The 12,315-nt window shown below is 31.8% G+C and overlaps 1 protein-coding gene and 1 long non-coding RNA gene across 4 annotated transcripts in view; one reads left to right on the plus strand and one right to left on the minus strand.

The window, feature by feature from the left end:
* Positions 1–245: 245 nt before the first annotated feature.
* Positions 246–8,205, plus strand: LOC139086226 (SET and MYND domain-containing protein 4-like). 2 transcript variants are annotated; one of them, XM_070634612.1, is made up of 4 exons: positions 246–627; positions 5,528–6,145; positions 6,203–6,818; positions 6,921–8,205. In XM_070634612.1, exons 2-4 carry the CDS (start codon positions 5,530–5,532, stop codon positions 7,255–7,257), a joined length of 1,569 nt encoding a protein of 522 aa, XP_070490713.1. In that variant the 5' UTR covers positions 246–627; positions 5,528–5,529; the 3' UTR covers positions 7,258–8,205. The 2 variants fall into 2 exon arrangements, with proteins under 2 accessions (XP_070490713.1, XP_070490712.1); XM_070634611.1 differs by lacking the exon at positions 246–627 and having other exon boundaries at positions 4,373–6,145.
* Positions 8,206–8,631: 426 nt separating this feature from the next.
* The window catches only part of LOC139086227 (uncharacterized), a 64,911-nt gene continuing 61,227 nt past the window's right edge, over positions 8,632–12,315 (minus strand). For both annotated transcript variants that reach the window (XR_011543989.1, XR_011543990.1), the window contains one exon: positions 8,632–11,307. This is a non-coding gene — a long non-coding RNA (uncharacterized lncRNA). The remainder of the gene's footprint in view (positions 11,308–12,315) is intronic.

Genomic DNA, 12,315 nt, shown 5'->3' on the forward strand with positions numbered 1-12,315 from the left:
GTCTTGAGCTGTTGTATAAGAAAATTGAATTTTTAAAAGATTAGTAAATTGAAAATTCAAGGATTTAAGAAAATTTTGTATTTCCTTTTATAAATCGTTACGTAACTTAAAATTGGTTTTATCAAAAATTGAATTCTAAATTTCCAAACAATTAAGTTTTTTAAATTCAAATTCATTCTTGCATTTTGGAATTTTTGGAAAAATAGTAAGTTGAGTTTGGTTACAAAAATTAATAATTATTCGAAAATAAGTACAAAAAGAATGTGAATAATTAAATTTAATTGAGCAACTATAACTTTGAAATGTGAAGTCACATGTGAAACATAAAAGAAATTATGGAAAAAAATAATTGCATTTTTAAAACTATGTCAATAAAGTGTGAGACCTAAATACTTTCTGTGCATTTCAAAAGAAATTTAATGTGTAATAATTTATGAATACTTATGATTTTTATGCAAACGAGAGTGAACAGTCAAAGGACAATTAATGACGCCTATATAAGAAATTTGTTCAAATAAAAACTTGTCCATTCGGGAAAATAATTCAAATGAACAGTTATCTTCAACTTAATTTTGTCAGCCACGAGCTTGCTCCTTGTCAGGACGAGTAATTCTGGAAAAAATACAGGTTTCCCCCTAACTAATTTTATGCAATTTGAAGACTTTTAGAAGTGGATTAGTAAAATGAAAATTAAGGATCGATCAATTTTGTATTTCCTTTTATAGAATGTTACGTAACTTAAAATGCTGGAAATAAATTTGTTTAAAACTTCAAGTCGCATGAATTTTTCACATGATCAAATACTAAAAATTGCCAGAAAGTTATTTATCTTGGATATTTGTTTATTTTTCACAACAAGAATACATTTCATATGGTCTTGATGATTGATTTTTGTTTGGATATGCAATTTTTTCGCGGCAGAATTAACACATTTAACCGCGGAATACGCAAAATTGATTGCGATTTTCCTGCGGCAAAATAATTTTGTGGAATGCAAAATTTTTAATATTCACCTTGGATGTCCAAAATTGTAAGAATGTTAATTTGAACTTCAAATTTTGAAGGATTTTAAATCTGAAATTATAAAAAAAGTTTCAAAATTGACTTTAAAATCAAATAAATTAAGAATCAATCCATAAAAGTCTTTCTAATCTATTAAATCATTGTCAATTTCCCCAAAAATCCAACAAAATTCAAAATTGACCAAAAATTTATTTCCTTTGATAAAAAATTAATTACCTCAACTATTAAAAAAGTCACACATCAAATTTATAGCAGCTTCATAATTTAGTACAGTGTAAAACATATCATCATCATAGGCATAAACATCATAATATTAGTCATCACCTCCATTCAATAAAAAAAAACTGTAATAAATAAATTTAGTGTTGCGAGCCAAAATATATTTTTGAATAAAATATTTGAAAAACACTTTTAAACTAATTAAAATGTCCTTAAAATATATTAATATTCATAATATTTTGGCCATTTATAGTTTTTGAATTTTTTTTTATAGTAGCAGCCTTAAGCATTTGTTTGTAAGAATGTGTATATTGCCAATATGTTCTTAATTGATGTTAAAAATTGACAAACAAAAAATCTTTGTAATAACTTAAGTGATTCAAAAGTGGCTTTGTTTGGTTCGTCCAAAATTCCAGGACAGCAGTCTTGGACGAACTGTAAGGTACAGTTGAAAACTGTAGACTTGTGCATTTAAAATGCAGAAGATGAAGACCGACGGTTTTTGTCCAAGTCTATTTTTATCTCGTTTTTCTTAACTTCTTTTGTCATAAGCCAAAGTTAATGTTCCGATTTAGTGTGACTTAGAGTTGTCAAAATTCCTGGAGTCAAACTCCAAATGGACTACAAAGTCGGAATTCAGTGGAAATGGAGTCCTCCCATATTCAGTGCTTAATATGGAACCTAATATGGTATACCGCGAACAATATTCTAGAGAGAAAGTCTGTCGGTGTTTAAAAAAGGTTGCCCACCACTGATTTACATAGCGTAAACTATATTCTCAAGTATAAAACTAAAATAAACATTGCAAAACTAAAAATAATACAAAATTTCATAATGTAAACTTTATTAATCCGGTTATCATCATCATTATTGCTGTAGAGAAGATAAGTAATTCTAAAATTAAATCATCTTCTGATATTTTCCCAAAATAAAGCATATCAAAGGAAATTAAACTTTTTTTCACAATTAATAGAAGATTAAAAGATTTGGGTTTGGTTCGGTTGCCCGCTGATCACTTGCCCACTGATTGTTTGCCCACTGACATTTTCCCACTAGTCTTTTTCCCACTGGTACGTTTGCCCACTGGTCCTTTTGCCCATTGATTTTTTCCCCAAGATTTTTTGCATTGGTACGTTTGACCATGCAAGTTTTGCACTGCTTCTTTGCCCACTGGTATTTTCAGCACCGTTATTTTCCCATTAGCTTTTCCCATTCGTACGTTTGCCCACTCGATTTTTCCTAACCATATACAATTTAAAGTAGATTTACATTCAAAGAGAATCTCTTCAATCATCATCAAGCTGGAAATAAATTTGTTTAAAACTTCACTGTCGCAAATTAACACAGATCAAATACTAAAAATTGCCAGATTATTTATTTCATAATTCCTGTTTATTTTTCACAAAAAAATACATTTCATATGGTCTTGATGATTGATTTTTGTTTGGATATGCAGATTTTTTTGGAGGAGAATTAACACATTTAACCGCGGAATATTTTTAAAATTGATTGCGATTTTCCTGTTTAAAATAATTTTGTGGAATGATTTGTGGATGTCCAAAATTGTAAGAATGTTAATTTGAACTTCAAATTTTGAAGGATTTTAAATCTTAAATGATAATGTTGTCAAAATTTATTTTAAAATCGAATAAGATACAAAAGCATTAAGAATCAATTATAAAAGTCTTTCAAGTCTATTAAATCATTGGCAAATTTAGGCGCAAAAATTGCAACAAAATTCAAAATTGACCCAAAATTTATTTCTGTTTGATAAAAAATTAATTTCTGCCAACTATTAAAAATTCACACATCAAATTTATAGCAGCTTCATAATTTAGCTCACAAAACATATCATCATCATCATAGCATCATAATATTAGTCATCACCTCCATTCAATAAAAAAACTGTATAATAAATTTAGTGTTGCGTTGCCAGATATTTATTTACTTGAATAAAATATTTGAAAAACACTTTTAAACTAATTAAAATGTTAAGGGTAATGAAGTCCATAATAACCATAATAGTGTTTGGCCACCTCTAGTTTTTGAATTATTTTTATAGCAACAAACTTAAAGATTCTGTTTTAAGTGCTGTCAATTGCCAATATGTTCATAGCATTGACAAAAAAAAATCTTTAAAATTGCTTAAGAAGATTATAAAAGTGGGCAAACGTTGGGTTCGTCCAAAATTGCGAGGACAGCAAACTTGACGAACTGTAAGAAACAGTTGAAAACTGCAGACATGTGCATTTAAAATGCAAAAGATGCCGTACTTCAAGTCTATTTTTTGTCATAAAAATCAATGGGGAAAAAATCAATGGGCAAAAGTACCAGTGGGCAAACGTACCAGTGGGAAAAAGACTAGTGGGAAAATGTCAGTGGGCAAACAATCAGTGGGCAAATGAAAATGGGCAATCGACATAATCCCAAAAGATTTACATAACACAAGACCTCATTGTCTCTGTTTTAATTTTGATATTTTTCGCGTACCTTTAAGACAGCAGCTTATTTAAACATGTCTCATTAATTAAAATAAACTATTTAAATAAGATGAAATTTACCTGAAATATACATTAATACAGCACGAATAATTTATTTAATATGAAAATAAGTTGAGATTTAGAAATAAGAAGTAGGATGAAGATGAAGATGACAAGGTAAAATAATGATGTTAATGTGTTTTATTATAAAAAGAGATGGTTTTGAAGAATTTTGATACAGAACAGTTAGAGCTGTTAAAATAGGTGAGAAATGTGCCGTGCAATTTTCTTCCGTACTACATTAGACATTTTAAGCCATTGCATGCATACAGTTGTTAGCTTAATGTCAAAAATATTTGTATTCAACACTCCCGATCTTGTTTTTCTTTATTGACCACATTCTTCCTTAGTACTTAAAAGTATTCCCTAATAACCTCATTTTATTTTAGTTTATTTTTTTAAGTACTAAAAAGAACTCTCTAAATCTTTTCCTTATAGTTAGTCTTTAACAATTCCTTAATATTGTATTCATTTAGATTTAGCCTTTATTATTTCCTTTAGATGTTTCCTCTTTGAGTTTTCAAATTAGAATAAATTTCCTCTCCAAAAATTCCTCATTTTACACTAAATAGTTCGCGCCAAAAATGCTCAAAGTTCAAAATTTTGAACTTTCCATTTGAATTTGAATTTGAACTTCCGTTACTCTTCAAATGCTGTTAATTTTCTTTTAATTTTAATTTCAACTCTCAACAAGATAATTAGCCTTCATTCCAAGTTGAATATAATTAGTATACCAAATTTCTAGTTATAAATTCGGATCCTCACATGGCATTGTATCAAAAATACATGAAATTATGCATGAAATCAATGTTAAGTCGCTTTGGCTCCGTTTCTAAATTGAATTTTCCTTTATTTGTCCCATACTTAGTTACTTCGCTGACCATACAGATCAAATGAGATCCAGGGCCTCCCTCAGTCGACGTCTGAAGCTGGCTCTATCGCTGACTACCGCTTGCCAATTACCAATTTCAAGTGTGAGACTATCCTATTCAGGTTTCAATATTTGGTACCGAGTGGACAAAACCACGTTATGATCAGATTATGGCAAGTTAATGTCTAGTCAACAACTAGTTCTAACAGATTTCTGTCCACTCTGTGTAAATCTCAGTGCAACTAAGAAAATTTACATCAGGGATACATTATAAAATTATCCCAAATTTATGAAACAAGCATCTATCTGCTTAAGTATCAAATCACATGAGCTTGAAGCAATTTACGTCAGTAAATCCCAAAATAATCAGCATGAACGAATTTTTTTTGGCTGATAGCGAAACAATGAACTACATACGTGTGAAAAATTTACTGCTGATTTTCCATTTCACGACATTTTCTGCCCCATAAAAATCGGCAAGCATTTCCTTCGCAGAAATTTAATGTCAAATTGAATTTTTAATAAAGAAATTGCTCTCATAATAAAAATAAGACAGTAGAAGGACAGGCGGTGAAAATTATGCAGATAATTTGAATTAATTTATTCTACATGAATCCAAAGATTTGGCACCTGTACAGCTGTTGCATCACATTCTTGCAAATATATGACTGAGTTTACAGAACCGAGACTGAGAAATTATTTTCATCACACTTTAATGCAATGTTGATGCCTTTCCAAACATTCCGTACGCGATGATAGATTGACTTTAATAATCCATGATATACAATTGATTTTTTACACGCCTACGCCACAGACATTAAGAAAATGTTTTCAAATGCTGAATTTTCATCCAGAAATTCTTATTCATTTCCAGGGATGCCGTCCGAAAATCTAGAAATGGAAAAATCCATCATAATAGCCAGCGAATGTCGAGTTGATGGAAATAAACTTTACAGCCAGAGAAACTTCTTCGATGCACTTGTCAAGTACAATGAGAGTCTATGTTATGCACCAGAAGGAAGTGAAGCAATTGGACTGGCTTATGCAAATCGATCTGCTGTTTATTTTGAGATGAAAATGTATGAAAAATGTCTAAAAAACATCGAATTAGCAAAACTTAATGGATATCCTGAAAATAACTTCCATATCCTTGATAAAAGAAGTCAAAAGTGTCATGAACTTGAAGCTGAACAGCAACAAGTGACGGAAAATCCTTTCGAATTCGTAAAATTATCATACAAAGCAAATCCACGCCTACCATTTGTCGTTAATTGTCTTGAATTAAGACAGAGTGACATTTTCGGTCGCTATATTGTGACTACACAAGATTTAAATGTTGGCGATATTTTGGCAATTGAGGAACCGCATTTTAAAATCATTAAGAGTGACTCAAGATATGACAGTTGTCCGGAAATGAATAAATTTCAACGATGTTCAGTATGCTTGAAAGACAACTTGATGGACTTGATTCCGTGTCCATACTGCATTTCAAGTGAGTTTTGCTAAATTTTCTTTAGTTTCAATTTTTACAGAAATTTTCAATCCACAGCAATGTTTTGTTCTGAGAAGTGCAGAGACTATGCCATGACAAGCTACCACAACTATGAATGTGGAATCATTGACATTCTGTTGAAGACTGGAATAATGCAGATGGCAATAAGAGTCTTCTTTCAGGCACTCAATATATTCAATGGATCAGTTGAAGATCTTCAAAATTTCCTTTCAAATTTCATCAATTCCTCAACTTCTGTCTATGATTTTGACTTTTCCAAATCTAATGAAGATGCAGCAGCAAAATATCATTTACTATCAGCATTCTGCCTAGCTAGAAGTGACAAAAGCTCAATGAGTGAGTCACCAGAGATAATATTCAGACTTAATTCTCAATTACTGGATATTTGGAACAAACATTCAGATTTTATCGAATTCTTCATAGCCAGAGCAATTCAACTTTATGACTGCAACTTCCATGGCATTTGTGGATGGTCAATCCAAAAATCCTACAACACAGAGCCTCAAATGATAGGAGTTGGATGTTACACATTTGCTTCACTGATAAATCATTCATGTGCGCCTAATATCAACCGATGTTATGTGTATGATAAGGTTGTGATAATGGTTGATAAGCCGATAAAGAAGGGGGAGCAGTTGTTTGATTGCTATAGGTAAGTGACTTGGAATTGTGGTGGACATTGTTGGGATTTTAGGTCTCTGATGGGAATCGAACCTAGCTAAACTCAACTAAATCTCTAAATCTTCCATTTCAGATCCACATTCCTAATCAAACCAAAAGCAGAACGTCAAATCACACTCTACGAACAATATTCATTCCACTGTCAATGTGAAGCATGCACAAAAGACTATCCACAATTCAAGTCACTCAAATCGATGGACAAAAAGATCCTCAAGTGGGCTAAAAAGTCTAAAAATGAAATTTCCAAACTTGACCCCAATGAAGCCAAGAAGAAATTTCAGGAATACTGTAAAGCCATTCAATTACACTTTGAAGCTCACGGATATCCATCATCAGAATTAGTTTTATTACAAGAATGTTTACAGGAATGTACATCAGTGATTCTAAAACCAAAGCTTCTGATGCCATAAAACTGACTTAAAATGCATAAACATTTCCCCAAATAACGGCACAGAACTGCGTGGAGTTGTCTTGTGATCTCATTTGGACTTCAATAGCACCGGACGAAAGATCTTCCATTTTGTGAATCGGAAAATTTAATCTCCAAACTGCAGTTTTTCCTTTAGCAATTGGACATTTGTAGCCATCGAGAAGCCAATCACAGCCAATAAATCGATCATCGGGTGCATCGGACATGGCTTTGAGGTTTCTGTTATTGCCGAGGGTCATGTAGACAAAGGGATAGAGTGATGATATGTCAGATTCTGAAAATAAATTTGAATTTAAGTTTAGGGTCTTATTGTAAGCTACAAGGCTGATTGTCTGCCATGAATTTGTCAAATATTCACAAATCCTCAAAATTTGAGGCAATTTTAAATCAACACTGCTACAAATAATCAGTCAAATCAACTTACTAGCTTCAAATTCAAAGTCACCAAGGATTGACCTTCCTCGGACAAAATCACAGACTTCACTGTTATCACAATTGGCGATCGTTATAGATTTTGGAAGTGGTCCTTTATCAGATGCACAAGGAGCAACTTTGTTCCATGCCAGAGGGATGAAGGCACAAAGAAATATGATAGTGATTTTCATGGTTGAGATTTACTTCCAATTTATTGCAATAAATCTATGGAAATTTTAGAAGAGTAACTTCTACCGGTCTAAAATTTGATTTTAATGTACGAATGGATTGACTAAAAATGCGCAGAGATAAACTGCGGAACTGATTAAATAGAAAATTTTTACACTCAATAAATTTTCAAAATTATATAACATAAAAAAATTCATACTTTTAAGCTGTAATTTTATAAAGAATAAATTGTCACATTTTAGGAACTAGAAAATAAATTATAGTAATTAAGTCATTGAAATTGAATTTTTTTTGTACATTCAAATAAATGTTGGATCATAAATTATGTAGTTCGTTGAAATTTGGCGACTTAGTAACAGTTTGTAATTTAAGTTTGAAAGGTAATTTCGAATTGAATTTTATTAAATTGTTGGTGAGCTTTTCCAGAAAATTGTGGTTTTGATCCAAACTCTTCTGGATTAGCTATCGGTAATCAGTAAAATAGCTCAGTTAGTTCATGATGAAGATATTAGAAACATCAAAATTGCAATTGTTTTAATTGGTTAGCGAAGGAAGTAAGTTTGTCTGTTGTGAATAAAAATGTGCGTGGATTCAAGATATGCATTGAGTTACAGTAACTGCAATCCTGATCGTCGGTATAATCTGCTTAAAAAATAGATTAGTGATCTGTAAATTGAAACGAAAGTTATAACATTAGCATGGCATTGGAATATTGATACAACGGACCTTACATCATCACAAAGAGCTCGAAAGTCAACTCAAATTTTAAATGAAGTCGAGTAGATTTGAATCTATTTTCCAATGTCTATAGAAGATCCTTCAATTGAATAGTCGTCGTTAATCTAGCATTATCAGTGGGAGTTATTGTTACAAAAATCCAAAAAGGTGCATCTACAGGCAGTAGAATTTCCAAAAAAGTGGATTCCGGATTGCACTTAAGACGTCTATATATTGGAATATTGCCAACTCTAAACTAAGCAGTTCTAGCAAATCAGAGAAAAATTTCAGACTTGGAATATTTAAATCTGTAGATCTGACATTCCTCATGAATTCTGAATGTTAAAAGGCAAAACAGCACAATACTGAAAAATCAAGAAAAAGAAAAACTGCATAAATTTCAAATTTAAAAGCTTCAATTTCAAAAAGCTTTATTTTAAATTATTCAAAAAGTCATTATTCATTTTATTCAAATCTTCTAAGCTTTTGTCTCTCAAAAACTTTCTCAGCTTTTTCCAATTTCAAGCACTGCGGGTTGCTTACATTTCTTACATTATTTCACGAAAACCGTTAATATTTTCACACTTTTCTGCTGATCATCTGTTGACTTGTTTCATTCACTAGGGCAGGGCGAATAGGGTTGTGAAATTAAATTTGCAAATAAAATCTCATGCAAAATTAGAGACAATTGCGATCACAACCAGCTAAACACACTGCCAAAGCGGATGGAGCTTAAAGAATTGAAGATTTTTTGATGAGTTTTGTAGATTTTGAAGGCTGTAAATTCTTATTTTGGTGATTATTTGATGAATTTTGGTTGAAAATGAGTGGAACTTAATGCAGATTGATGAACTTAGCATCACGGATGTGATTATTGTCGATTAAATTGCAAAAATTAGCAAGAAATTGCCAGCATCAGCATTTAATGACTTAATCAGTTTGTTTTGCTATATCTTGCGAAATTCTCACTCAGAATCTGCTAAATCAATGAATCCACAGATCATCAAGCTGAATTATCACTAAAATCTCATTAATAATCCTTAAATTAATCTCAATTAATTATTTTCACAGCTTCACTTTCACTCGATCAGCTTCAAAGAACTAAAAACTTTCTCCTCAAACTTGAACCTTTTAATAAGGCTTCCTTTATCTCAATGACAATTGTTGATACTGAAAAATAAAAATTATTCATTACTTCCTTCTACCCCACTACAACCACCACCAATACTTACAGCTGTAAAGTGTTTATTTTTGCACTTCATATAAAGTATATTTGCGCAGTTAAATTTATTAATAATATAATATGATGAAAATAGTGCCAAAATCTCGTAGCTTCTTATGACATTTCTTTTTTAATATACTTTACATCTCGCTGGGCTGTGACTCTAAAGCGCAATTAATAATTGCAAATATTTTTTGCATATAAATAGCCAAACCTGTATAGCTTGCCACAATGTCCCTTCCAATTATTTCACAATCTATCTAAATTAAAGTTTATTATTGTGATAATATGTTGTTGTGACTAGATACATTGTGGAGTTGAGGCAATAATGTATGATTCATTCTATTGGTGATCAGAGTCGGAGTTAGATAAGAATGTAGACTAACTGCTGCTTTATGAAGTGTTTGCTGGAAGATTAGGTTGAGAATTTGGATTTTCTGTGCATTTTTGGTATACAGCTACTATTCAGCACATTGAAGCACTTAGTACCATTCATACATTTACGATCAGCAAACTCTTAAATGTGACAATACAATTAGAACCAAGCAGCGTCTACTTAGCAGTAGCTTACAAATGACTCTCAACAGATTGTCACTACCTATCACACAGTACAAGTAGAACTAAACTGCTTCCGCTAGACTGTGAGAATCAGTTGTCTAATACTAAGCAATTGTCATATGATTCTAATTATTCTGTTCATTTGGCTGCCATATGGACAACATTTTATTATTATGTTTTGATGTAAGATTGTGGCAGGAATGTTTGGTGTCCATGATAGACAATGATTATGCTCTCGAGAGCTTGCTTACTTTAAATATGCTAGATGAGTATACTGGTGAGCTGCTTGTTCTCAGCTTACTCTGGTCTTGATAGTAAGCTTTTTGTCTACTGAGGTGTATCGATTGTTATAGATGAGAAAAACTCCATGAACCGATTTTTTCATGTACATGCTAGCCATACCCAAGTGCAATAGGCTGCTATTAGCAGACCATAGAAGTTAACAACCGGGAACTTATCCCAGAATTCCATAGGAGTCAACCATACTTTAAATTGTATACAATCTTGTGATAAATCTTAGAATTTAGTAAATTTTAAGTATGCTGGTCGACTCTTTGTCTAGTGATGTGCTTGAATGTTAATGACAATTTCTAAATATCAAGTATGTAACAAGACATAAGGTCGACTAATAATATATGAAGCAGCTTGTTCCACTTGGAATACTTAAGTTTGATGGATCCAATGTCTCAGCTTCGAAAAACTTCCCATATCTCAGGATATCTTGATCCCATCTCGAATTATACCAGTAAATAAGCTTCATATAATCATCATCCCCCTAACCACATCCCTGCTTCCTTTTTTTAGAAATATCGCCAGATTGTCTCTCACATTAGCTCATTCGATCATTGCCTGTTATCGTGTACATCACTCATCATTTGACCCTTTTCAAGGTTGCTCACTTACATTCACTAGTTCTTTATAGTAGATGTGCTGAAAAAATAGACATAATAATAGTTTCATTCGCGAGAGGTACTTAAAAAGTTTTTGTTGCTTTAAACGAAGCGGAAAAAATACGAGAAGAAAAAAAAAAATTATTCAGCTATGCACATTCTAAAAGGTTTATGAATATATGTTGTAGTATAGCGCATGATGCATCAGTCGATTGATTCTATAAATACACGTGAAGGGAAAGAAAAAATCAGAGATGCAAAAAGTCACTCAATAGTCAAATTTCCGTAGATTTTATTTTTTTTTTTCAGGTCATTTAAAGTTATTTTTATAGTGTGGAAATAAATTTTTATGACAAAAATTCCATTTGATCTTGTAAATAATCGTAAAATGTTAAGAAGAAGCATAACAAGTGTGTTGATGATTAAAAATATATATTTATTAAGGTATTAACAAATTATAAAAATATTGTGATATAAAAATTATAATAAATACATATAAAATTATAAAAGTAAAAATTGCGGATTTTTTGGTGGAAAATTGAAGAATTTTTAAGGATTTTTGGTGGTTTTTGGATATTTGACAGCATTAGATCCCATTATATATGCCAAATATTAGTGTTTTGAGACACCTGGTCAAGCAGAGCAAAGAGCATGTTCTCGAGGAGCTTGATCTTCTTAAATTCTCAAGTTGAGCATGCTTACTAGCGATATTCTTACCAAGAACTCAAAGTCGACTTGGATCTTGTATGGAAAAGTCGATTCAAGTCGACTCGACACCAGCTCTGCTCTCACCTTACTCTGGCTCTTGAGAGAACACTCTTTGCTTGCTAGGACAGGTAAGCTTCTCAGTTGAGCCAACTTTCAATTTTAACTGTAGTGTCTGTATTGTGAGAATCCTTGTTATATATGATCACATTCTATATCAGTGTTGTCCAAACTTTTTTGTGCCAGGGCAAAACCTTGGAGATTAGAAAAGAACATACATGTGGCTCTGGCATTAGCCACACGACATGTAGCTCTGGAATTAGCAAGGTTAGCATGACACAAA

This window comes from Chironomus tepperi, unplaced genomic scaffold (assembly GCF_022539635.2).
Source record: "Chironomus tepperi strain 1889 unplaced genomic scaffold, CSIRO-AGI_Ctep_v1 contig_85, whole genome shotgun sequence".
Classification (NCBI taxonomy): domain Eukaryota; kingdom Metazoa; phylum Arthropoda; class Insecta; order Diptera; family Chironomidae; genus Chironomus; species Chironomus tepperi.

What these genes read in the sequence shown, in the direction of transcription:
- LOC139086226 (XM_070634611.1), top strand. Translation starts at nt 5,479, where the DNA reads ATGTTTTCAAATGCTGAATTTTCATCCAGAAATTCTTATTCATTTCCA. An exon ending in GTGTCCATACTGCATTTCAA is followed by an intron (nt 6,146 to 6,202) that starts GTGAGTTTTGCT and finishes TTCAATCCACAG; the next exon opens with CAATGTTTTGTTCTGAGAAG. An exon ending in CAGTTGTTTGATTGCTATAG is followed by an intron (nt 6,819 to 6,920) that starts GTAAGTGACTTG and finishes CTTCCATTTCAG; the next exon opens with ATCCACATTCCTAATCAAAC.